General features: G+C 41.0%; 1 protein-coding gene across 1 annotated transcript in view; it reads left to right on the top strand.

Moving 5' to 3' along the window:
* Nucleotides 1–261: 261 nt before the first annotated feature.
* The window catches only part of zfyve28 (zinc finger, FYVE domain containing 28), a 220,930-nt gene continuing 193,201 nt past the window's right edge, over nucleotides 262–27,990 (top strand). The window contains exon 1 of the mRNA XM_060842758.1: nucleotides 262–557. Coding sequence (XP_060698741.1) covers nucleotides 522–557 — 36 coding nt within the window. The 5' untranslated portion in view covers nucleotides 262–521. The remainder of the gene's footprint in view (nucleotides 558–27,990) is intronic.

The raw sequence follows: 27,990 nt of genomic DNA, 5'->3' as shown, positions 1-27,990 counted from the left end.
GCGGTCTTTGGTGAGCGAGGTGGGCTGTCCAGATTCTTGTCGGGCCCGCACTCTGATTGGTAAATCGAAGTGCCAATCACTCTGGGGAGGCGGGATAATTGGCGGGCTGAGAGCTATATCCGGTTCGGGCGGTGCACTGTGGGATGGTGTTGTGGTTCGTGGCGATGCTGCCTCCTCCTCCTCCTCCTCCCCTCCTCCCGGGGAGGAAGGAGACAGAAGAAGTCGTGACTCGAATGACAGCGTGACGGTTGGCGATAGCAGATCGTGCCCGCCGTCCGGGAACGGTCTTGCTTTCAGAGGAGGAGGCGGGGTGGTCGTTTGTTGACAAAACTGGGCTTTACTCCCCACCCCCGGGGGAAGCTTGCGCGCGCGCGCGTGTGTGTGTGTGGACTGGTGCCACCGTCCCCCACCCCCCCTCCTCCTCTTCCCCCGCCCCCGGGGAGCACGCGCGCGTGAACTGGACCCCCCTCCCGGGAGCGCGCGCGTGTGGACTGGGACCTCCAGCGATTGCAGCCGGCAACATGCACAGATTCCGAAAGTGGCTCTACAAGCCCAAGGTGAGCTCCAGGCTGTGAATGATGCCTTTCTCTTGTCGATCACCAGCGTCCAAAATGTTGCTGCGGGTTAAAGATCTAGTTTTTTTTGTTTAAAGTACTTCTTAATTTTGCAACTTGGAACACCAACTGCTGGAAGCAAATTCAAGCGCCTAGATTTTTTTTACGTTGAGAAACGAAACGAATGCAGCAGCACTAGGATGTGGGGCATAAAAGGCTATGATTCTGTTCCTTTAAAATGGAATAGTACTGTGTACGTCTTTTTCCGTTGAAGTCTATGCTAGCAGCGAGAAGGCGTATTGGCGAAATTCTGTTTGCTGATCCTGAATCTCTTTCTCCCCCCGCTTTTGAATCAGCAGTCGGGCTTTTGGGTTATTGTAGTGTGATTTTGTTTTTAAAGCATTGTGTTGCGAAGGAAGCCAGACCCCACTGCTTACTGTATGCATAAAATGCTATTTTAGAATTTATTCAACTTTTTAAATGTAGTGCACAAAGCATCGGCGTAGCTTCATAAATCGCGGGCATTCGTGGAACAGAGGGAATCGGTTAGAACGCGTTGAATTGCATTGCTGTTTCTGGGTTGCCGAATGATTCCTGGTATTTCCTATTTAGTGGCAGTCATTGCACTTGAACTTTGAGATATTTTGACACGTTTTGACTTAAAACAAGTAACTTAAATGAGAGGATTTTTTTCCTAGTTTTGATAACCACGTTCAAAATATATTGACGTATTTTTGATACTGATTAAGAGAAATTTCTGGCACTCACTGTGTGAATGACCGCATTATCTAATGGCATCCCACTTGTCAGTTCGGTGTTTGGTGGTTCTGGTTGTGAAAGTATGTTAAAGCAGTAACTGGAGGAAAATCAACTTGCTCAATACAAATATAGTTGACTTTTTAAAAATATCTGCCTTTCAAAGAAGGAGGATATGCACGTATTAACTGTTGTACAATTGTCGATGTTTTTTTTAAAAAAAATGCGAGTTTAATTAGCTTGATTTAAACTATTTTATATCATATTAGCAAAGTCATGTTTGTTTTTCAGTTCTATTTCCTATGTTGTAAGCTAGGTCTTTGTTCTGACTGGTCAACCTTCATCTGGTAGATGTGGGAATGTTCTCTGTTTTAAAGTTGCGGTGTTCATTTCCACGGTGGTGATTTTGCCTCTGCGGTTTGATATGTCAGTTCTTACTGAGGGTTAACACAATACAGTTTTAGAATCATGGAGTCATAGAGATGTACAACATGGAAACAGATTCTTTGGTTCAATTTGTCCATTTTGATCAATTATCCTTACCTAAGCTAGTCCCATTTACCAGCACTTGACCCATATCCCTCTAGATCCTTCCTATTCATATACTCTTTCAGATGTTTTTTTTAAATGCTGTAATTGTACCAGCCTCCACCACTTCCTCTTGCAGCTCATTCCATACATGCACCACCTTCTGCATGAAAAAGTTCCACCTTGGGTCCCTTTTATATCTTTTCCTTCTCACCTAAACCTACGCCTTCTAGTTCTGGAATAGCCCACCCCAGGGACAATACCATGTTTATTTACCTGATCCATGCCCCTCATGATTTTATAAACTTTAGCCTCCAACACTCCAGGGAAAACAGCCCAGACTATTCAGCCTCGCCCTGTAGCTCAAACCTTCTAACCCTGGCAACATTCTTGTAAATCGTTTCACAACATCTTTCCAACAGGAAGGAGACTAAAATTGCATGCAACATTCCAAAACAATGGCATAATCGATGTCCTGTACAACTACAATGACCTCCCAACTCCTGTACTCAATTCTCTGTTCAATAAAGGGAAGCATACCTTCACTGCTGCCTTCACTATCCTATCTACCTGCGACTCCACTTTCAAGAAGCTATGAACCTGCACTCCAAGGTCTCTTTGTTCAGCAACTCTCCCTAGGACCTTACCATTAAGTGTATAAGTCCTACTAAGATTTGCTTTCCTAAAATGCAGCACCTCACATTTATCTAAATCTAAGTCCATCTGCCACTGCTTAGCCCACTGGCCCATCTGATCAAGATTCTGTTGTAATCTGAGGTAACCTCCTTCGCTGTCTACTGTACATCCAATTTTGGTGTCATCTGCAAACTTACTAACTGTACCTCCTACGTTCACATCCAAATCATTGATATAAATGACAAAAATCAGTGAACCCAACACAGATCCTTGTGGCACACCACTGGTCACAGGCTTCCAGTCTGAAAAGCAACCCTCCACGACCACTCTGTTTTCTATCTTTGAACCAATTCCATGTCCAAATGGCTAGTTCTCCCTGTGTTCCATGAGATCTCACCATTCTCATATGAGGAGCCTTGTGAAATGCCTTACTTAAAAAAAAGTTCAATTTCTATCACTTATCTGATTTATTTCTCTAAATAAACAGTTGCTGCTTAGTAAACAATTTTAAGATAAATTATTAAAAATAGTTGTATATTCACTTACTTCTCATTTCATAACATATTTTTAGTGAAATTGGCTGAATTTACAACCATTAGATCAATTTTTTGAGTTGATTGATGCCTTAGAATTAAGGTTTATATTTGAACTATTTTGCAATATAAGGTTTGAATAATTTGTTTTAAGTGATTTAAAACTTTAATTTTCTTATTGTAGTTTTCATATGCTGTGTTATATAGTAGCTCGTGTCTCATGAAGTGTTGAAAGAATTATGCAGATAGATACATGACATTTTTCTTTGACAGATTTGTTGAAGGTTTATTACTGGTTATAATGTCCTCAAAAGAAAATCATTTACCACTTGTGCAGCTGTTATGCAAATTTTGATTGCTTGCTTTTCATGGTTACTGTTAATTAAGTAAAATGAGTTGCCTAGTCTTTACTTCTTTTGGTGCAGTAGTCTTGAATTAATTTGTGTAGTCTCTCCTTTTCATCTGTAATTTTGAAGGTCATGGGTACATTTGATCAAGTTCAAATTTGTACTGGATATCCTCTTCAACATAGTTGGATCACTGCAATTGCTTGCTAACGGATTTGATTGTCCACTTTGGAAAATTCTGTCATTGCTTTTGGGTTCTTGTGTGGCTGATGAGCCCAATCTGAGTGCCTCATCTTGGACTGCATATTTAGTAGGTATTTTCAGGAGGTGGAATCTGTCCTTGGCATTGAGATCAATGACATTCCTTTCTTCGATTCCTTTTCTATACTTCGTCTGGAGTGTTCTAAATGAATTGTACCCCTTCATACAGGTCCCTCACCACAGAACCAGGAGGCCCAGGTTCAAGTCCCACCTGTTTCAGAGGTGTGTCATGAAAATATCAAGTTAATATCAATGTTCCCAAAATTCAGCAGGTTCCAGCCAAAATGAGTTTGTCCTGCTTAGTTTTCTCAAGTGAGTTCACGCATTGTCAGAGTCTTTGACATTACCGACAAAAAATTTCAAAGGGGTTCTCCAAGTTACCTTGTTCATTCTTGCTTATCCCTCAAATAACCTTCTGAAAACCGTTCCGCAGAAGAATCTTACTGGTCTTGCAGTGTAAACTTTTTCTGTCTCCACAAATGTTGCCAGACCTGCTGACATTCTTCAGTATTTTCTGTTTGTTTCAGACTTTCAACATCTGCAGTAATTTGCTTTTACTTAGTGTTTTTTAAAAAAAGCAAATTTATACCTTGTCACCTAAGTGACTGACCTTTCACTGATAATCCAGAATTTGTGGATTGAAGTCCCAGTTTGAGAATTTGAATTGATTTGAACATAAATAGGGACTCACAAAAGAGACTAAGGTTGTTGGATTATTGTAAAATACCAACCATTTACTGAACTTCTAATGAAGGAAACCTGTCATCTTAAACATGGTTTGCACTCTGACTGTGGTCTGACACCTATGCAGTTGACTTGTAACTGCCTCCTGAAGTGGCTGAGTAGGCCAACTAGGGATGGCAATTTTAGTGTTGTCAGAAGAGCTCTGTTGAGACCTGTGTGATGCATCTGTACAAATGCCGTGATATTTGATATAAAACAACAGATAATAGGAATTGGGGGAATTTCCATTTGAGGCCATACCTAGGATGAAGGGATATAGCTTGTGGTGCTGGAGCTCTATCATCTAACCTATTTTGCTAATCAACCTGTTTGGAGATGTAATTATAATCCTTTGGAGCAGGTGGGACATGAATCAGGGTCTCTTGGTCCAGGAGTAGGGATGTTATCACAATGCCACAAGAGGGTTCTTTTAAGACCCAGACCCAGACCCATCATTCTAAGAATTCTTTGTAGTATCCTCAGTTGAATCACTTTCAGCTGTTTCAACGATGATCATCTCTCAATGAAGTCAGAAGTGAGTATGTTCACTAATATTGGCTTAGTATTGGTATTACGCCTGAGTCCTCAAATACTCAAGCAATCTACAGCAGGATGTTGAAACTTGGGCTGAAAAATAAAAAGTACCATCAATATCTCTCATGCCAGGCAGTGACATCCCCAATAAGAGAGAATATTAACTCCCTTTCTCATTTTAGTGGCATTATCATCCTTGAACCTCCCATGATCAACGCTCTGGGTGCTACTATTAATCAGAATTGGGCCAGCTATGAACTGACTGCAAAGTCAGGGTAGAAACTTGATTTCAAGTAAGGTGCCACCTAACTCCTCAAAGCTCGCCATTATCTATAAGGTGCACCACCATCATCAAAGCTCCATTAAGATTAGATTAGATTTCCTGCAGTGAGGAAACAGGCCCAACCAGTCCAGACTGATCCTCTGAAGAGTAACCCACCCAGAACCATTTCCCTCTGACTAATGCACCTAGCACTATGGGCAATTTAGCATGGCCAATTCACTTGACCTGCACATCTTTGGACTGTGGGAGGAAATCAGAGCACCTGGGGGAAACCCACGCAGACACAGGGAGAATGTGCAAACTGCACACCCGAGGCTGGAATCGAACCTGGGACCCTGGTGCTGTGAGGCAGCAGTGCTAACCACTAAATTAATAATGAAACTTTTGGGGCGTTAGGGACAAAGCAGATTATTTGATTGTCTAACATGACAGACAAAGTGTCATTCAGTCTCTGCACTTCAGGCTCCAACATGCAACTCAATAAGCCTCCAGCTATAGCACCTCCTAAACCTGTGATCTCTACCAACCAGGATAAGAATGTATGAGAACACCATCACCTGCAATTTCTCCAAGCCATGCATTGACTTTCAAGTATATCCCTCTCTTTTATTGTCAGTCAAACACCTGCAAACTCCACATCCCTCCTGCCTCAAAAAAAAGCACTGAATAACAGGTGTACCTGCTTTGCATGGATTGCAGTGGTTCAAGGGGAAGTGCTCATCTTTTCGAGGAACTGACCTTGGAACTTGAGCAGTTTTGGCAAAAATGGGGAGAAAATGTCAAGCACCATTTGTGAAGTAAGGAAAGGAATATCAAATGCCTGTTTAATAATCTGTGATGGAGCCCACGATTGCCACTGATTAGAAAATGTATCCAAAGATGTGCAGGTTAGGTGAATTGGCCAAACTAAATTGCCCATAGTGTTCAGGGATGTGTAGGTTAGGTGCATTAGTTGGGGTAAACATAAGATAATAGGGTAGGTGAATGGGTCTGGGTGGGTTGCTCTTCGGAGAGTCAGTGTGGACTCGTTGGGCCTGTTTCCACACGATAGGGGTTCTAAATTCTAAGTTTTAAGTTTATTGCAAAGTTTGTGTTTTGTCCCCATGACATGGACATAAGTAATTTCATTTGCACATGGTATAAAAACACAAAAGTCACTGTTGTTTGCTCTACATTAGAGCCTGTGGCCAGAAATTGTATGAAAACTTTAGGAATGGTAACAATGTGTCTGGGGATTCTCGACATGTGACAGCCCTTTAAATAGCTTGTTAATGTTCCCTTCAGTGGAACAGTTAGTACATGTAAATCTCCTGTGAATGCCTTTTAGATACAGTTTTGCAGTATTTGAGATGATATTATAAAATGTTGCATTTTATGTTTTGTTTCAATTTCCTTAAGTGGCACAGTGGAAATCTTGGAATCTATCAAAATGTTAGTGTTCAAATGTCCTGTTCTCATCTTAGTTGTTTGTGACTTTATTTTGAGCTATTGTGTTTTCCATTCCAGATAAGATAATGTGGTGAAAGACACCGACATTTTTAAAAAAAACTTTGCTTTTAAATCCATATGGCTTGATAGACTGAACAAGCTTATTTTTTTTTTCTCCTGGGAGACATATTTTTGAAAATTTGACATTGCCATGCACTCCTTTAACATGGAAGCATTTTATCTTTCCTGCCTATGTTATATGAAAGGGTTGCACTTAATGAGCTGAAAATGTGATATGTTATTCTGTTATACTTCAAATTAAGTGGGAATAAAAACCCTTTGGTGGTAACATTTTTGCTTTTTTTATCAGCAATATGGAAATAACATTTGTTGCATGAACTTGCTATAAATGACTTATTAAAAGGCAAAACTTGTTAGCTGATATTTGTCGTTTACTTTTCAAGTTACTCATTTCTAATTGCCACAGTATGAATTATTGTTTAATTCTCATGGCCATCACAAGAGAAGTTTCTCTACTGTCCTGTTTACTTTATGAAGTATTTTTGTAAGAGGGTTGGTGGGGTAATGCGGTTGAAATGGTTAATTGGACTTTGAAAGGATGTTTGATCGTGTTGCGCACACAAAAGTTAGCGAAGTTAGAGCTCATAGAACAAAAGAACATGTTTAACCTTAAGGAGGATACGTGTTGATGTTGGAGGGCAGTCGTCTCCATTCCAGGCTGTCTCTGCAGAGTTGCTCAGTTATTTTAGGCCTAATCATCTTTAGCTACTTAATCAATGATTTTTCTTCTGTAATTATAAGGTTAGAGGTGGGATGTTTACTGATTTGACTATTTGTGACTGCTCAGATAGTGAAGCAGTTCATTTTAATGCGGCAAGATCTCAACAACCATGATCTAGGAATAGAATTATGCTGTTCAGCCCATTTGAGTCTGCTCCATGTTTGATCATATTTCTCAACCCCATTCTTCTGCCTTCTCCCTGTAACCACTGATCCCCTTACTAATCAGGAATTTATCTATCTCTGTCTTAACTAGACTCAATGACTTAGCTGTTGTAGCTTTCTGTACCAAGAAGTTCCTCTTCATCTCAGCTCTGAAGGGTCGTCCTTCATTCTGAGGCTGTGTCATATGATGAGCCCTTCATCTGTGGGACTATTCATGTAAACTACCTATGGATCCCCTCTTATGTGAGCACAACTTCAGTTGAGCATCTCAACTCTTGTATTATAGCCCTCTTGAAATGGGCTGACTAGAGTGGCAAGTAACATTGGTGCCTGACAAGTGTTTAGCATTGACTATCTCCAAAAAGATGGAATCTAACTGGTATCCTTTAACAGCCAGCAAGAAGTTGGTTTGAAGTGTGTCTACTTCAATGTCAGAAATATCAGGAATAAGGTGGGTGAAATTGCAGCATGTGTTGGTACCTGGGATTTTAATGTTGTGCTCATTTCAGAGACATGGATAGAGCAGGGACAGGAGTGGTTGTTGCAAGTTCAGAGTTTTAGATGTTTTAGTGAGAACGGAGAAAATGGTAAAAGAGGGGGTGGTGTCATGCTGTAAGTCAAGGACGGTATTACAGTTGCAGAAAGGACGTTTGAGGATTCATCTACCGAGGTAGTATGGGCTGAGATTAGAAACAAGAGAGGAGAGATTACACGGAGTTTTCCAGAGGCCTCCAAATAGTTTCAGAGATGTAGAGGATAGGATGTCAAAGATGATCCTCGATAGGAGCAAGAGTGACAGGGTAGTTGTTATGGGGGACTTGAACTTTCCAAATATTGACTAGGAATACTATAGTTCAAGTACTTAGGTCAGTTTTTGTCCAGTGTGTGCAGGAGGGTTTCCTGAAACAGTATGTAGACAGGCCAACAAGGGGCAGGGTCAGATTAGATTTGGTACTGGGTAATGAACCCGGCCAGGTGTTAGATTTGGAGGTGCAACACTCTTTGGTTGTCATGACCGCAATTCACTTTATGTTTATGTTAGTAATAGAAGGGGATAGGGATATACCGCAGGGCAAAAGTTATAGTTGGGGGGGAAAGGCCATTACAATGTGATTAGGCAAGATTTAGGGTGCATAGGACGAGAAAGGAAACTGTAGGGGGTGGGCACAGTTGGAATGTGGAGCTTATGAAAGGACCAGATACTGTGGATCCCTGATAAATCTGTATCGGTCAGGCAAGGAAGAAGTTGTCGAGTGTGGGAGCTGTGGTTTACTAAGGAAGTTGACTCCTTCAAAAGCAGGAAGCCTTATGTTAGAATGAGATGTGATGGTTCAGTTAGGGCGCTTGAGAGTTACAGGTTAGCCTGGAAAGACCTAAAGAGAGAGCTAAGTAGAGCCAGGAGGCGACATGAGAAGTCGTTGGCTGATAGGATCAAGGAAAACCCCAAGGCTTTTTATAGGTACATCAGGAATAAAAGAATGACTAGAGTACGATTGGCGCCAATCAAGTATAGTAGTGGGAAGTTGTGTGTGGAGTCAGGAGATAGGGGGAATAGTAGTTTTTTTTTCTAGTGTGAATACCTACAATGTGGTCAAGGAGAATACTGAGATACAGGCTACTAGATAGATAGGATTGAGATGCATAGGGAAAAGGTGTTATCTATTTTTAGACTTCACAAATTTCTAAATCCCATGGGCCAGATGGGATTTATCCTAGGTTTTCTTGGGAGACCAGAGTAGAGATTGCCATGCCTTTGGCTTTGCTCTTTGTTTACAGGAATAGTGCCAGAAGACTGGAAGATAGTAAATCTTGTTCCCCTGTTCAAGAAGGGGAATAGAGACCATCCTAGAAATTATAGACCAGTGAGCCTTACTTCGGTTGAGGTTAAAGTATTGGAAAGGGTTATAAGAAATAGTCAACACCTTCTTATGAAGGATAGGTCCTGCCTCACAAACCTTATTGAGTTCTTTGAGAAGATGACCAAACAGGTGGATAAGGGTAAAGCAGTTGATATGGTGTATATGGATTTCAGTGAGGCGTTTGATGAGGTTACCCACGGATGGCTATTGGACAAAATACGGAGCATGGGATTGAGGGTGATTTAGCGGTTTGGAGCAGAAATTGGCTAGCTGAAAGAAGATGGAGGATGGTGGTTGATGGGAAACGTTCATCCCTAAGTTCAGTTCCTAGTGGGATACTGCAAGGATCTGTTTTGGTTCCACTGTTTGTCATTTTCATAAATTACTTGGATGAGAGCATAGAAGGATGGGTTAATAAATTTGCGGACGACATTAAGGTCAGCCAAGTTATGGATAGTGACGAAGGATGTTGTAGGTTGCATCGCGACATAGATAACCTGCAGAGCTGGGCTGAGAGATGGCAAATGGAGTTTAATCCAGAAAAGTGAGGTGATCTGCTTTGGAAGGAGGAACAGGAATGCAATATACTGGGCTCGTGGTAAGATTCTCAGTAAAGTAAATGAGCAGAGAGATCTATGTCCAGGTACTTTGATCCTTGAAAGTTGCCACCCAGGTTGATAGGGTTGTTCAGAAGGCATAGGGTTTTTTGTTTTTGTTGGTAGAGGGATTGAGTTTCCGAACCATGAGATCATACTGCAGCTGTACAAAATTTTGGTGCGGCCACATTTGGAGTATTGCATACAGTTCTGGTCACTGCATTATAGGAAAGATGTGGAAGCTTTGTAAAAGATTCAGAGGAGATTTACTAGGATGTGGCCTGGTATGGAGGGAACGTCTTATGAGGAAAGGCTGACGGACTTGAGGCTGTTTTCGTTAGAAGGTCGATAGGCTACTTAATTGAGACTTGGAAGGTAATCAAAGGATTAGGTAGGGTGGACAGTGAGAGCCCTTTTCCTCGGATGGCGATGGCTAACATGAGGGGGCATAGCTTTAAATTGAGGGGTGATAGATATGGAATGATGTCAGAGGTAGGTTCTTTACTCCGAGTAGTAGGAGCGTGGAATACACTGCCTGCAACAGTAGTAGATTGACCAACTTGAAGGGCATTTAAATGGTCATTGGATCGGCATATGGACGAGAAAGGGATAGTGTAGGTTAGATGGGCTTCGGATTGTTGCACTGACCTGTGGAACCATCAAGGGCTGAAGGGTCTGTACTGCGCTGTAATGTTCTATGTTCTAAACTGAGACATTATCATTGCGATATTGACTGCTGTTGACATCCTCAGAAAATGACAAGAAACTTTGTTTTAACTGGCACTATTGATAAACTTTGAAATCCTGGAAGTTAACTATATTATCGCGATTTCTGCGATGTCTGAATAATCAATTTGAGGGTGCGAGTGAGAAGGATGTCTGACAAGTTTAAGTAAAGGCAAAGTTGCATTATTATTTTAATGAATTATGCAGTAAATAAAGTATAATAGTGATGTGCATATCCCCTGCATTACATTTTTTATTACTTAGTGTGTTTTTATATTTTGTGGACCTCTTGATGAACTGGCATATTTGATCAATTGCCAAATAAGTTTAAATTAATAAAATACTTGCTGTATTGACAAGAAACTGAACTGGACTGGCCATATAAATACTGTGGCCTCAAGAGCAGGTCGGAGGCTAGGAATCCAACAACTGACTCCCAAAGCCTGCTCACATGAAGTCAGGAGTATGATTGGCCTACTTTCTACTTGGCTGAATGAATGCAAATTCAAGAACACTCCAACTTGACAGCATCCAGGACAACTGCTTGATTGGCACCAGATTCACTTCTGAAACCAGCATTGGACCAAAATTGTGCACTGTGCAGAAATTCCCCAAAGCTCCTTAACACCTTCCAAACCTATCACTGTTCTTGCTAGAAAGTCTCGGGCCGTAGATACAAAGAAACGCTAGCACCTGCAAGTTCACCTTCAAACTACTGACTTTCTGACTAAGAAATATTTCACTGTGTTGTCGGGTCAAAATCCTGTAATTCCTTTCATCCTTAACAGCATTGTGCATCTGTCTCCATCAAATGGACTGCAGAAGTTCAAAAAGGCTGCTTGTTGCTGCTTTTTCCAAGGCAATTAGGAGTGGGCAATAAATACTGGCATCAGTACATCCCCAGAATGACTTTTTTTTAAAAACAATAAATGTAGATGTGAAATTGGTTGGATAGTGATCGTTTTTTTTTTAAATATTTTGGGCTGGAAAAATTTTATTTTGTAGTGAAGTTTCCCAGAGGTTAGTTAGGACCCTTTCCTTTTTACTGACAGATATTATCAGTGATACACACTTTGTGTGTATGGAGCTGGTGGAGATGCATTGGCTGAATGGCATGCTTTTGCACCATTCTGATTCTGAAACTACACTTCTAGTGCAAGTGTATTGACTGAAGTAAGGAACCAGAAAAATAGCAACACTGTGTGGTGGATAAGACATGTCAACTTTTAAATTGGTTCCACTTTTCTGACAATATGCTGTCTGGTGCTCGACTCTCCCATGACGGGAAGCATCCTCTCAACATTTACCCATCAAGTCCTGAAAGAATCCTATATGTCTTAATGAGATTGCCACTCATTTTCCTGAACTCTATTGAGTACAGTCCCAACCTGTTTAACCTTTGCTCATAAGACAATCCCTCATACCAGGCATCATTCTCGTGAACCTCCAATGAAATAACATTTCCCTTTAAATAAGATGAACCAAAGCTGCTTACATTGTTCCAGGTGTGGTCTTACCAGCACCTTGTACAGTTGAGAAGGACTTCCCTTTTGTGTACTCCAACATTCTAATAACTTTCCTGATTACCTACTGCTAGCTTACTGTGTTTTGTGCATAAATACCTCAAAATCCTGTTTAGATTAGATTAGATTACTTACAATGTGGAAACAGGCCCTTCGGCCCAACAAGTCCACACCGACCCGCCGAAGCGCAACCCACCCAGACCCTCTATATTTACCACTTACCTAACACTACGGGCAATTTAGCATGGCCAATTCACCTGACCAGCACATCTTTGGACTGTGGGAGGAAACCGGAGCACCCGGAGGAAACCCACGCAGACACAGGGAGAACGTGCAAACTCCACACAGTCAGTCGCCTGAGTCAGGAATTGAACCCAGGTCCCTGGCGCTGTGAGGCAGCAGTGCTAACCACTGTGCCACCGTGCCGCCCTTAATGTTGTATTGCAGCTTTCTGATATGAGAGTATTTTTGGAGCAAAAGGGATATGCTTACTGACTTCTGTTGTGGAAAATTGTTCCTTTTTTTCCCCTAATTATTTAATGCTGCAACTGAATTTCAGTTAAAACTTGTATTTAAGATACATGTAGTAGGGGTGATAAATTAGGTGGTTACACTTTGCCGTCCTGAGTGTTAATTTATTTGATAGGACCATAAGACATGGAAGAAGTAGTAGGCCATTTGGCCTATCCAGTCTGATCCTAAACTCACTATCTGCCTTTTCTTCATAACCCTTTTATTCCTTGACTGATTTAGAATCTGTGCGCAGCCTTGAATAAAATGAACAATCTAGTCCTGACAGCTTTTGTGGTTTGAAATGAAAATTCCACATTACATCATGACAGAACAATTTCCTTCCATGTCTATCTCAAATGGGTGGCTCTACGTTTTTGCATAAGTTTGGCTGACACTCTTCTAAAGTGAGTACAGGCCCAACCTACTCAACCTTTGCTGCTTATTGGCCGTGAAGCTAATGAACCTCCTCTGGACTGCCTCCAATGTCAATACATTGCCTGGGAATACCAGTTGCAGTGGAGGGGTGGCACGATGGCTTAGTGGTTAGTACTGCTGCCTCACAGCACCAGACACCCACGTTCGATTCCAGCCTTGGGTGACTGTGCAAACTCCACACAGACAATCTCCCCATTGTGGGTTTGCTCTGGGTGTCCCGGTTTTCTCCCACAGTCTGAAGATGTGCAGGTCAGGTGAATTAACAATTCTAAATTGCCATAGTGTTAGGTGCATTAGTTAGAGGGAAATGGGTCTGGGTGGGTTACTATTCAGAGGGTTGGTGTGGACTTAGTGGGCTGAATGACCGGTTTTCACTCTGTAGGGAATCTAATCTAATCTTCCCTTTTGATAAGTGGTGTTATGAAGGTATAGAGATGTACTGTAACTTTGGGAAAGAGGGAGTTAGCAAAGGCTGACTGAAAGCACAGTGTCCTGAACAAGGTAAAAATGTAACACTTGGTTGAAACAATTAGTTGGTGTTGTGTTGCCATGGAACAAAAACAAATTCAAGTTCAGCCAATCGGTTTAAATTATGCCCCAGATACCAAACTCCAATCAAATTTGAATTTCATATTTTGATGACATCAAACCAATGAAACGATCCAAAGTTTTGGAGTATAAAATCCAGACATTTTGAACAGTTAGGGGGAGAGCTGCCAAGAAAGCCAACAAATATAGACTGTGAGCCAAATAGCTCTCTGAAAGGTACCTGGTCATATGAAGGACCTGTGAAGCAGAATTCTGAAGAAAAGATGGATGAAAAATCTAACAGAGAAAGAAGATTCAACAGCTGGCTGATCTTAAAATTTGAACTTCCTTTTGTAAATCTTGATTTGGGGTTTTTTATAATTAGACCAGAATTGTGGAGTGGGAGGCAAAAGGTAGGTTTAAGAGAAAGGAGTTATAAGTAATTGTTGGTTTTTATATTCTCGGTTGGACTTAAAGTAAAAATTAACAATTTTATTCTTTAAATAATGACTTCTGGGATAGTTCTTTGTCTCTGAAACTTTAACAGGTTAAAGCGCAAGGTTAGCTTCTGTGTGTCAGGTTTAAATTAGCAGAGGGGTTTACCCCATGTCGTAACTGAACCAGATGTGGTCCAACCGCTGCTGAAACAATGTAAGGCAAGACTCTGCTGCTTTTATACTACATTTCCTTTGGAATAAAGGCCAACATTCTTACATTTTGTTTAATAGGGAAAGGAGAAAGTAGGATCAGGAGAAGATCATTCAATTTCTTAAGCCTCCGCCATCATTTAGCATGATCATGGCTGATCATACAACTCGACCCTGTTCCGCCTTTCTCTCCATGCCCTTTGACTCTTTTAGCATTGATAACAATATATAGGTCCTGCTCAAACATTCCATGATTTCACCTCAACAGCTTTCTGTGGCAGTGTGTACTTAATGGTAGCTTTCTGATCATGCGTTAGGACTCCCAGATCCTTCTGTGTAGCCTTCTACAGTCTATCTCTATTTAGATAATATTCAGCTCCTCTATTCTTCCTTCCAAAATGGACAAACTCATTTGGTCCAACCATATATTACACCTGCCAAGTTTTCAACAGCTCTCTCAACCTGTGTTTCTCCTTCTATGGATTCTTTGTGTCACCCTCACTACTTGCCTCCTCAACTTTTTTTTTGTAATCTGCAAATTTGACATTCACTATCCTCATCTAGGTCAATAACATATATTAATATATTAATAATTATTACCACCAGTATTTATAGTTACAGGTTGTCATTTATTTCCTATCCACTTTTTCCCCTTGATTATTTCTTATTTTTGAAACATTCTTAATAAAGACGATAAAGTAGTTATTCATTCTCTGCCATGTTCAGTTTGTCCAGCTGCATTTTCTAGGTGATAAATGTTCACTTTAAGTCTCCTTTTTTTTTTTCTTTTTGTTTATTTAAAGAAGTTCTATTACCTCTCTATATTGCTTGCTGGTTTTCTCCTTCTTTATTATTTAATCCTCCTAGATTGTTATGACACGGGGTAAACCTTCCTGCTTAATTTAAAACCAGCAACACAGAAAAGATTTACCCGTGTAGTAATCTATAAAAATTCAAGTCACCAAGAACTATTTAAAGTAAAAATTAACAACTCTATTTCTTCAAGTATAACAGAACAATTAACTAATGACTATTCACAAATCCTTACTCTAACCAATCTTTTACCCTCCCTTCTATAATACTAGTTCCCCATTAAGATTTACAAAACAAAACTTCTTATCTCACAGTCAGGCAGCTTTTGGTTCTTCTATTTGGATCCTCCTGTGTCATCTTTTTCTTCTTCCTAGGGGTTTCTGCTTCATAGGTTACTGATCAACAAAGGTACTTTTTAAGAGAGCTGTTTTTTGGGCAGTCTGTTGGCAGTTCTCCTCCCAACTGTTAAATATTCCCCTGGTCTTATACCCCAGAGCATCGGATTACATCATTAACTTTTATGATTATCAATATGCTCAGTTCAAACTTGATTGGAATTTAGTATTATTTGGGGGGGTTCAATTTAAACTGAATGGTTTTTTTGTTGTTTCCAGGCAACCAGCTACTCAGTACATTGTGTCTTATTGAGAACACTAGGTGTTGTCACTGCTAGCTTTTTAACTCTCTGAAAAGGTATAGTTCACCAACATCTTCATAACAATATTACTTAGCAGACATGTCAATTAGTCTGCTATTAGCATTCATACTAATTTTTCACCCCTTTTATTTAAGATAGAAAAGTCCAAAAGTCTGTGTTTCATTGCTGTCAGATGATCTAAATTATCTGAATTGTTGCCGATGCCAAATTTGTTTGGGAACTCAATAATATATCTTTTCATCCAATTTTATTTTTATTATCATGATAGATTTAAAATATTTGAATTCAATGATTGTGGCCTCTCTGCCTATCACCACAACACAGTGGGGCTCAATTGTTTTAACTCTGCTACTCATCTGACATAAATTATTACATAATACCACTTGCATTGTTCAAAGAAGCTATGACTCCAATAAAGTGCAATGCAGTGGTATCACCATGGAAGAAAAACATCAGATAGTGAATGGAATAACTCCTGACAAACTGCATTTAACAACATGCCTTTCAGAGACTTGAAGAATGTTGCTCGTTATATCCAGGGTATGGCTGCATGTGATTCTGGTCATATTTTTGTACATTTTACACCACTTTATAGGGGGCTCATCTCAGGATTTGATGGTTTAATCATTCCAATCAGCTGCATTTGAAGCTTTTTTTTCTCTAGTGAATTGTTACTTACTTGTACAGCTTGTTAAGCCAGCTTTCTGTAATGATCCTCTACATCTGCTGCAACAAGGCTTGCTTGTAGAGAGCACACCTGCTTTATGCTGTGATGTCATTTATCTACTGGACTTGAAATCGCAACACTGAAATCCTTGTAATTAGTTTTGATTCATTCAACAAACTGTAGTCTGGTAAAGTTGCACATCATTGTTTTATACAACTGTTAATTTAGCATTTTGTTGTACCAATATAATTTTTTTGGAACTATTATTCATTTGTACCGAGTTACTTTCCAGATTCTTGTATGTCTACCAGATGCGTGCATACAACTGGATGTCATCCTATTAATCTGTAATGTTGCATAATTGATTGATATTGCTGTAAAAACTGTGTGCCTGACCTGTGAATTTCTTTAAATTAAACTTGACTTGGGAATACTGAAGTTCAGGCGAGATGATGTTTTGAAGCATGTAAGTAAGTGTGCTGTGCAAATATTGTTGGGTCGCAATGGACTCGAATTTGGCATGGTGGCAGCCCTGTGAACAGTTGCAATTTGGCAATTAAGCCTGAAAATGATATGTTAAGAGCAAATCGTGAAATTTCTTCGGTTAATGAGGTATACAGTAACTCAGTATTGTATGCATCATTGTATTGGCTGATCTCATTGGGCCTGTCCTGTTTTCAGGTTGGAAATCTTAAATTTGATTATGATTGACTTAGCAGCACTGATTAAGGCAGCCTTAAAATTTAAAATAATCAATTATTTCTCTATTACAGTGAATTAATGACCCATTTTATACGAATTGGATGTTTTGAGTCAAGAAAATGTTTCGAGACGGTGGTGCTGCATAATGAGCCCTACAAGTTCCTGTATGGTTGTTTAGATATTTGACATGTCCAAGGCACGATCTCTGATAGCACGGCTATTTTGCGTTGTGGTTTTAAAGACTAGTGTATTGGCCATGTGAGGGGAATCCAGCTTTAATTTCCTGTTTTTAATTGAACTTCTGGATTTGGTGTAATGCTGTGCTGCAAAACTGCTTTGTCCTTTTAATTTTAGAGAAAATAATCTCCATGTAACCAAGTGAATTTTGATTTTTGTCAGATGTATGAAGATATGTGCTTTCAAATTAGAAATGGGGTAGTGCTATCCAAATGAAGATTACTATTTAAAAAGGCATTAAATGTTAATTTGCGTACTAGTATTTTTTTCCCTCAAATATGTAGTCTCAACACAGTCTGGTCCCCATATCAGCTAACTGAATCAAGATTACGATCAAGCTTTAACATTTCACTTCCTACATTACTAAGCAATTTAATAGCTTCACACAGAAATATCAGTGGTATAACTGATGGAATATGAATCGTTGCACCTGCAAAAATGTTAGGAAGTGAGTCTTTTCCTCTCAAATGACATTTGTGACTGGAACTGTGTACAATTTACCTTTTGAGGACTGGGGAAGAGAAGGTATTGGTTTGTACAAAAAGACTACCCTTAAAGCCTTTAAATGTTAATGTTGATAGTGCGAGTATTTGGACACATCAATGCAAGTTCTCCAAATTCTTCTCAAATGTACGGTATAACTGGTATTAAAGCATTCTACCAAGTTACTCATTGAGCCTAAATATGTAATTTTGCTTGTGATCAACAAGAGGGAAATAATAGAAGTCACTCATGATGAGTAAGAATGATTTGTTGTAAATGCATTCTGAAAGCTGCACATGAAGCAGTTTCTTTTTTTTTAAAGGAAAGTGGATTTTGTATGGCAGTCTGATTATTCTGTCATTTTGTATCTTGAGACCATACAGCATAGCAGAAATAGGCCATTCAGCCTGTCAAGTCGCCTCTGCTATCTTAATGAGATCATGGCTAATCTGATTATGCTCACCTTCACTTCATTGCCTTTCCCCATAACCCTTGATTCCCTGACTGATAAACTGTCTGTCTTCTGGTCCTAAGTTCTCCTAAAGGAAGCAGCAACCTTTGTGTGTCCATGCTGTCTTGTTCCCTCTTAGACTGCTGTATGTTTCAGTCTTGTACAATCCAGTGAGTACAATGACCAGTGAGTCTTGTGTCAGTTGTAGGGAAATTATTGAAGAAAATTTTGAAAGAGAGCATCTATCCCTATTTGGAGAAGCAAAGCTTGATCAGCAATAGTCAGAATGGCTTCATCAGAGGGAAGTCATGCCCAACAAATTTGAGTTTTTTTGACCAGGTGTGTAGTTGAGGGTAGTGCAGTTGATGTTGTTTATATGGATTTCAGCAAACCTTTGACAAGTGCCCATAGGAGACTTATCAAGAAGGCAAATGTACATGGGATACAGGGCAATTTGATCAAGTGGATTCAAAATTGACTAAGTTGGAGGAGACTGAGATAGAAGGCTGCTTTAGTGATTGGAAGCCAGTGTCCAGTTACATTAGCATGGGGATCAGTGCTGGGTCCCCGATTAGTTGTCACATAGATGATTCTTTTGGGGTTTGGATTAGTAAGTGAGGATGACACCAAGATGGGTTGAGTGGTTAATGTTGAGGTTGAGTGTTTTGGGCTACAAGTAGATCTAAAAAGGATGGGCAAATGAGGGACAAGTGGCAGATAGATTTAACCCTGAAAAGTGTGATGTCATAGAGTTTGGAAGGGATAATTTGCCAAAAAACCACTCCAAGAACAGTGTGATGCTTGAAACAAAGGGAACACAGGTCTCTGAAAGTGGAAGAGCATGTTAGTAGTGATGGAAAAAGGCATATGGGACACTTGCCTTTATCAATTGAAGCATAGATTACAAACATAGGAAGTCATGTAGGAGTTGTATAGCACTTTGAGACTAGAGCTAGAGTACTGTGTGCAGTTCTGATAGCCACAATTATAGGAAGGATGTGATTGCATTGGGGGGGATGCAGAGGAGATTCAGTATGATGCTGCCCGGGATGGAAAATAGGATTTGCTGAATAAGGTTGGGTTGTTTTCCTTACAGCACCAAAGACAGGGGCAATCTGATTTGAGGTGTACAAGATTGAGGAGTGTGTACAGAGTGGATAAGAGCAGCTGTTCTCCTTAGTTGAAGGGTCAATCATATGCTGAGGCAAGACTTTTACTCAGAGGTGGTGACAGTCTGGAATGTTCTACCTGGATGGATGGTGAGGGGAGGGGGGATGCTGTGAAGACTCATGTCCATTAAAAAGTACTTGGGTGAGCACTTGGTACGTCATAGGCGACAGTGAGGAATGCAAATGCTCGAGATCAGAGTCAAAGTTGGAGTGTCGCTGGAAAAGCTGGTCAGGCAGCATCCGAGGAAAATCAACGTTTCGGGCTAAAGCCCTTCATCAGGAATGACGTCGGGAGCCTCTGGTGTGGAGAGAGAAATGGGACGGGGTTGGGGCTGGGTAGAAGGCAGCTAAGAGTACAATAGGTGGATGGAGGTGGAGTTGAAGGTGATAGGTTGAAAAGGAGGGTGGAGCAGATAGGTGGGAAGGAGGATTTGAGAGTCGGACAGGTCATGAGGATGGTGCTGAGCTGGCAGGTTGGAACTGGGATAAAGTTGGCAGGAGGGGCAATGAAACTGGTGAAGTCCACATTGATGCCCTGGGGTTGAAGGGTCCCGAGGAGGAAGATGTGTTCTTCCTCCAGGCGCCGGGTGGTGAGGGAGTGGCAGTGGAGGGAGGTCCAGGCAGAGTGGGAGGGGAAGTTGAAATGTTCGGCCACGGGACGGTGGGGTTGATTGGTGCGGGTGTCCCAGAGATATTCCCTTAAGCACTCTGCGAGAAGGCATCCAGTCTCCCCAATGGTGAAAGTGCAGGTGAAAGGTTGATGGATGCGGAAGGCTCCTTTGGGGCCTTGGAGGGAGGTGTGAACACAGGTTTTGCAACTCCTGCAGTAGCAGGGGAAGGTGCCAGGTGGGGAGGGTGGGTTGTTGGGGACGTGTGTGGACCTGACCAGGTAATCATGGAGGGAATGGTCTTTGTGGAAAGCGGACAGCGGGAGGGAGGGAAATATAACCCTGGTGGTGGGGTCTGTTTGTAGGTGGCAGAAATGTCACATTTGGAAGGAGGTGGGGTTTGAGGGCAGAGGTGCAGAACGTGGATAAGATGCATTGGAGGGCATCTTCAACCACTTGCAAAGGGAAATTACGGTCACATCATGACATTAAAGACAATGGGTGACGTGCTGGTAAATGGGTTTAGGTTGAAGGTCAGGTGTTGTTTATATATTGGTGCAAACTCAATGGACCTAAGGACCTCTTCTGCACAGTATGATTCTAGGACAGGCCCAGCCTCTTCAACTTCCACAAAAAAGAATCCATTCATATGTAAGATCAACTTGGTGAGCCTTCTCTGGACGGCCTGCAATGCAGGAATATCTTTAGATCAGGCCTGAAAACTGTCCAAGTTATTCCAACTGTGCTGACTACTGAATTGTCTAACTTCAGCCAGATCACTCTGTTTTCAAAGGATATAGAGCATTAAAACGAAGACCAATATTGCATTTGCCTCCCGTGACTCGTTCATGAGTTCATGAAAAATATCAGTGTGAGTAGTAACAGTCTCCGTAAGAGAGCAAAGGAGGACAAACCTGGGGGTGAGCAGCGGTCATGGCAACATGATAAATACCTGAGGAGTGGGGTCAGTCACAGTGTAAGTGGAGCTGAATTGAGGGACAGCGCTCTGGCCGTGATGTCATGACTCAAAAGGTGATGTGAGTTTGGCTGCTCCAAAACCAGGTTTGTAGGCCGAATGAGAGACAGAGGACAATACATACTTTTCATAGTTGTGGTCTGCTAGAAATGGAGAGCAGGAGTGAGAGACCAGAATTTGGTGATTAGTGGTAAAGTTTTGTTTTCAGTTCCTGGGTTATTGTCTGTGGGTAAGGTTGATTTTAATTAAAAAGATTGGAAATGGCATGTGAACTCAGCCCCATGGAATGCAGCTCCTGCAATAGGTGGGAAATTGGGGACATTTCCCGGAAGTATGTTCAGCTGCAGCTCCTGTTTAGCTGTATGGAGCCCCTGAAGCTGTGGAAGCATCCATATGGCTGAGAATGTCATGATAGCACATTTAGCAAGCTGGTCACCTCCTCCATCAGAGCTACGCCAACAGAGAATTGGGTAAGCACTAAAAGATGTGTAAGCATGGAAGGTAGTGAACGATTCCCTTCAGGACAGTGTATGCATACAATAGTGATAGGGTACTCTACAGTCGAAGGCACAAACAGGAGTTTCTGAGGCAATGAACATGACTCAGTAGGTTCCCTCCCTAGTGCCAGGCTCAAGGATGTCTTTGATTAGGCACAGGATGTCTCGAGGGAGCGGGTGAGCAGACACTGATTGTGGTCTAAATTGGTACTAATGAAATAGATGGAAAGGAAGTTGAAAAGTAGAACCTCGAGGTTTGTAATCTTGGGGTTACTTCCTGTGCCATGTGCTGGTGGGGGTAGGAATACAATAATTGCACATTCTAAAAATGTGGCTAAAGAGCTGATGCAAGAGGAAAGGCTCCAGGTATGTAGATCATTGAGATGTCTTCTTGGGCAGGTGGGACTTGTGCAAGATGAGCTGGTTGCACTAAAGTGGAGGGGCACCAATTTCCTGGCAGGGAAGATATAAACTTGTGTTGTAAGGGGACAGAAAACAACAGCAGGTCAGCAAGTAAATGGACTGAGGATGAATCTGAAACTGAGGTCAGAGGATAAACATAGGAAGAGGTTACTGTCTGTCACTGGGACTGGCAGTCTGAGATGTATTTCTTTCAATGTGAGATGTATGACAGGTGAGGCAGATGAACTTAGAGCTTGGATTAATACCTATAGCTATGATGTTGTAGCTATTAGACATTTGACTGAAAGAGGGACAAGACTGGCAACTTAACGTTCTAGGATTTAGATATTACAGGCATAATATAGAGGGATATGAATGAGGTAGGGAAGTTGCATTACTGATAAGGGAGAAGATCACAGCTGTACTGAGGAAAGACCGGCCTCCTAAGCAGTGGGTGATGGAGAAACAGATTATGGAAAAGTAACAAAACAAAAACAGTTGTGAGTGATTTTAACTTTTCCCTATTTTGACTGGGATTCTTAGGTCGGGGTCAATTTGTTACATGTGTCCAGGATGATTTTTTGAAACAATATATTAATAGTTGGGAAGTAGTTGTACTAGCTGCTGCAACACATTTGCAGGAATTCTCTATTCCTGAGATGCTGCCTAACCTGCTGTGCTTTGACCAGCAACACATTTGCAGCTGTGATCTCCAGCATCTGCAGACCTCATTTTTTACTCTAAGTAGTTGTACTAGACCTGGAATTGTGGAATGAGCCCAGCCATGAGTTTGAAGTTTCATTGGGGGAGCATTTCAGAAATAGTGACCATAATTCAATAAGTTTTAAATTACTTATGGATAAGAATAAGAGCAGTCTTCAGGTGAAAGTACTAAATAGGGGCCAGGTTGACAACCACATGTTAGGCAGAAACTGGGAAATGTAGATGAAGAGTGGCTGTTTGAGGGCGAATCCACATTTGGCAGCTGGGAGTTGTTTAAAGGCCAGTTGATTAGAGTGGAAGACCAGCCTGTTTCTATGAAAATCAAGGATAAAAATGGCAAGATTCAGGATTCTTGGATGACAAGAGAAATTGAGAACTTGGTCAAAAAGGAAAAAGAATGCAAATGTAAGATTCAGGAAACTGAAGACAGAGCCCTTGAAGAAAAATATAGGAATGAACTCAAACAAGGAATTGGGGCTAACAAGGGCTGTGAAATGTATTTGGCAAACAGGTTTAAGGATAATCCCAAGGCATTCTATCCTCTTGCTCCCTATGGATGTATAGTTAGGGAAAGGTTAGGCCCACTCAAAGATGAAAAAGGAATTTATGCTTGGAAGTGGGTGAGCCCTTGAAATATTCACAAAGAAGGATGTAGTGGTTAGTGAGTCCAGGGAGAGGCAAGTTGCTGATCTCGGGCTGTCAGTATAAAAAGGAGGTTGTGTTGGGTGTTTGGAAAGGCATTAAGATGGACAACTCCACAGCATCTGATGGGATCTACTGTAGAATGCTGAGCAAGGCAAGGACAAGGAAATTGCAGGGCCCTTTTATGAAATATCTGTACCCTCTTTAGTCACAGGACTGGTCCTAGAGGACTGGAGAAGAACCAGCTTTGTTCCTTTTAAGAAATCATAAGGGATATTCGGGGAAATTACAGGTTAGTGAGCCTTACGTCAGTGGTAGGGAAATTAGTGGAAAAGATTCTTGGGGATAGAATTTACTCTTTTTTAAAAAAAAAATTGATTTATCAGTGATAGACAGACAGCATGGCTTTTTGTGGAGGGTGGTTATGTCTCTCAAATTTGTTTGAGGTTTTTGAGAAAGTGACAAAAATGATTTGAGTACAGATTGATAAAAGTGTATATAATCGATGTCTTTGACAAGGTTCCTCCTGGCAGAGACAAAAAAAAATAAGTAAAATAGGCCCACAGTGAGCTGGTAAGAAGGATACTATACTAGCTTGGTCAGAGGGTTTTTTTTACTACAGATCTGTGATCCGTGCTGGAGCCCCTGTTGTCTGTAATTATGTAAATAATTTGGAGAAGAATGTAAGTGGCCTGATTAGTAAGATTGCAGATGGCACAAAGATTTGGAGAAGTTGCAGATAATGAGGATTGCCAGAGGATACAGCAGGATCTTGATATGCTGGAGACTTGGATGGAGAAATGGCAGATGGAATTTAATCCGAACCAATGGTTTGATGCATTTTGGAAGATCTAATGCAGGAGGGAAGCGCACAGGAAATAGCTGAACCATGAATAGCAGCAATATGCAGAGGAATCTCTGCATACAGGTCCACAATTCCCTGAAATTGGAAACACAAATGGATCAGGTGGTCAAGAAGGTATAAGATTTGTTTGCTTTCATTGTTCAGGGTGTAGAGTATAAAATTGTAGGTCAAAAGATGTGCAGGTTAGGTGAATTGGCCATGCTAAATTGCCCATAGTGTTTGGCGCATCATTGAGAGGCGAATGGGACTGGGTGGATTATTCTTCGGAGAGTCGCTGTGGACTTGTTGGGCTGAAGGACCTGTTTCTGCACTGTAGGGAATCTAACCTAATCTAAGTATGTGCAGCTGTATGGAACTTCAGTCTACATTTGGATTATTGCGCACAGTTCTGTTTGCCACATTGCCAGAAGGATGTGGAGGCTTTAGAGAGGTTACAGAAACAGTTTGCCAGGATATTGTCTGGTTTGGTGAGTAAGACCTACGAGGAGAGATTGGACAAACTTGGTTTGATTTTCACTTGAATATCGAAGGATATGAGGTGACAGAAGCTTACAGAATTGACGGGCATTGTTAAAATAGACAGCTGGAGTCTTTATCCTAGAGTAGAAATGTCACTCACTTGTTTAAGGTAAAAGGGGTAAATTTAAAGGAGATGAGGCCAGTGTCTATGCAGAAGGTGCGAGGTGACCTAGAAAGTGATCAATATGTTGGTGGAAGAGGATACAATAGCAATATTTAAGAGGCATTTTTACACATATTAGAATAGGCAGAGTATAGAGACAAAAGATTAAGTTGACCAAAAGGTGTCATAGGTCAGCACAATCTTGGTGGGCTGAAGAGCCTGTTCCTGTGCTGTCCTCATTGTCTCCTCTTCCTCCTCCTGTTCTGTGGCTTTTCTGCAGGTTTTCTCCATGTAACCCGTATTGAGTTCCTCTTGGTTCGAAATGGCATAATCTCAAATGTTCCCATATTATATTCCATCTGCCAAGTTTTTGTCTACTCATTTAACCTGACTATATCTCTCTGTAGATTGTCATCTTCAGCTATTCCCTCCTTGCGTATTTTTGTAGTCTGCAAACTTGACAATTGTGTTTTCACTTGTTATCCAAGTTATTAATGTATATTACTCTGAATAATTTTCAAATGCTGCATGTATGACAGTTTTGGTCTTAACCAATAAATACACCATCCACTATATCTCACTATTTATATACAAGGTTTTATAGTTAAATGTTTAATTTTCCAGTTGCTTTTGTCTATTTTGTTCCATTCTTTTTCTCCATGGCTGGACGCACGCTGTTTTGTTTTGTTTGAACCATATTCTATCAACCTTAGCTATTGCCTCTGTTCTTGCAAAGGTGTTGATTCTTGCTGCTGGTCGACAGCTCAACAGGTGCCAGGCTCCCACTGGTGTACTCTTAACTGTACGAGCGTGACTTGCATCTGAACCTTGATGGAATGCAGGAAGGTGTCAGTTCTTTAGATCCATCATGACTAATCTAATCCTGCTTCCTGCATGTGCATGGTCCTGATGGAGGTTACTGGCTGCTGATTAGAAGTAAAATTTTTGGGTCACATTCTATTCTGTAACCTAGCAGTGTTGAGCACAATCGTAGTGGCTATACTGTCAGCATGGCTGTGATAACCTATTCATCGCAGTCAGATGACTGAAATTTAAATCTATCAGGTCTGCTTCATTGGGTAATGTTTCAAAATTGCTGCAGTTTGGCTACCATTTTGGTGAGAATATCTGTCAATGGTTTGCCTTTTTTTCTCTCTGCAAATTTTTAACACCTGTCCTTTATTAGTAATGGTGTTACTGTTGCTTTCCAGATTTATTTTCTTGCACAATTTTCCCACATCATAGGTGTTGAAGAAAAAAAAACTTGTATGCAAAGCAACTAAAATTCCGAGTGCACTCAAATATAAATGTTCTTTTTGCCTGATCAGAATTGCTTAGGATTGAGGAAACCTTTGGCACTTCATGGTAACAGTAAAGCCACTTTTCTGACTGAGTTGATCTAGAATCTCCCACAAGAGAATCCTTACACCATCCCTTCAGGATCTTTATGTGGAGGATACAGGCCTAGTCTACTTGCTATCTGCGTATGAACTTCTGTGATATGTGCACTTCTCTGCCCTGCATCCTCTCACCTCATTTTGGTTAATGTGCTGCTTTTTTTATTCTTTCTGCCAAAATGGAGAATTTTACACTTTTCCGCATTATATACAATTTGCCAGATCTTTGCCCACTCAGGTCACCTATCTATATCCCTTTTTGGCTCTTTTGTTGTCAAACCCATTTATCTTTGTGTCATCAGCATATTTAGCGACTACACTTTCGATCCTTTCATCCACATCATGTATGTAACTTGTGGAGTTTAAGGCCCTAGCATTGATCCCAGTGGTACACTGCTTGTGACATCTTGCCAGCCTGAAAAAGCCCATTTATTCTGACACTCTGGCTTGCTGTTAGCAAGCCAATCTTATGTCTATACAATGTTTCCCCCTACATCATAAGCCTTTTTTCCAATGGCTGGTAATTGTGGCACCTTTATCAACTGCCTTCTAGAAATCTACAATATAATATAACCTGCACAATATAACAAGTGGCTCCCCCAGTATCTGCAGCGCAAGTTACTACTCCGAAGAATTTCTGTAAACTGATATAAATATTGGTGTGGTGAGAGTGACTGTCCTTGACATCAAGGCAGTATTTGACAGTGTGGCATCGAAGGGCGCAGCAAAACTGGTAATTACTCTCAAGTAATTGAAGTCATACCTTGCACACTGGAAGATGGTTATAGTTGTTGGAGGTCAGTCATCTCAGCTCCAGGGCATCACTGCAGGATTACCTCATGGTTGTGTTTCAACTGCTTCGTCAATGACTTTCCCTCCATCTTAAGATCAGAAGTGGGAATGTTTACTGACAATGGCACCATGTTCAGCACCATTCGCAACTCTTCAGATACTGAAGCAGTCCATGTTCTAATGCAACAAAATCTGGCCATTTGTCAGCCCAAGCCTGGATGTTATCAAGTAACATTCACTCCTCACAACTATCAGGCTATGACCAATCTAACCACTGCTACTTGACAATGAATGGTGCTACCATCAATGAATCAACATGCCTGGGATTAGCATTGACCAGAAACTCAACTGGACTCGCCACATAAACACAGTGGCTACAAGATGGATTTTCCAGGTCTCTGTGAACACTGGGTTAGTCCCTGGTGACTGGAGGATTGTATATGTAACACTGCTGTTTAAGAAAGGAGCCAAGGGTAATTCACGAAACTATAGACCTGTCAGCTTAACAAATGGTAGGAAAACTGATGAAGACCATATACTGAATAAGGTAAATATACACTTAAAGAAAAACAAGTTAATATTAGACAGGGCAGCAGGTAGATGGGGACAACAGCTACCAACTTGCAAATGCCCCTCCAAGCCACCTGCCATCCTGACTTGAAAATATATTCCATTCCTTCACAGTCGCTGGGTCAAAATCCTGGAATTCCCCTCCCTAATGGCATTGTGGGTCAACCTACAGCATGTGGAATTCAGCTGTTCAAAAAGGTAGTTTGCCACCACCTTCACAATGGCAACTCGAGATGGAAAATTAATGCTGGCAAGCCAATTGACACCCATGTTCTGCAAATGAATGTTTCTTAAAAAAATTGTTTCTGGGATGCGACGTGCCCACTCCGATGAAGACTGA

Source organism: Hemiscyllium ocellatum, chromosome 2 (genome assembly GCF_020745735.1).
Source record: "Hemiscyllium ocellatum isolate sHemOce1 chromosome 2, sHemOce1.pat.X.cur, whole genome shotgun sequence".
Classification (NCBI taxonomy): Eukaryota; Metazoa; Chordata; class Chondrichthyes; order Orectolobiformes; family Hemiscylliidae; genus Hemiscyllium; species Hemiscyllium ocellatum.
Note: the sequence above shows the minus strand (reverse complement) of the source record. Positions and strands in the feature narration are given on the sequence as shown.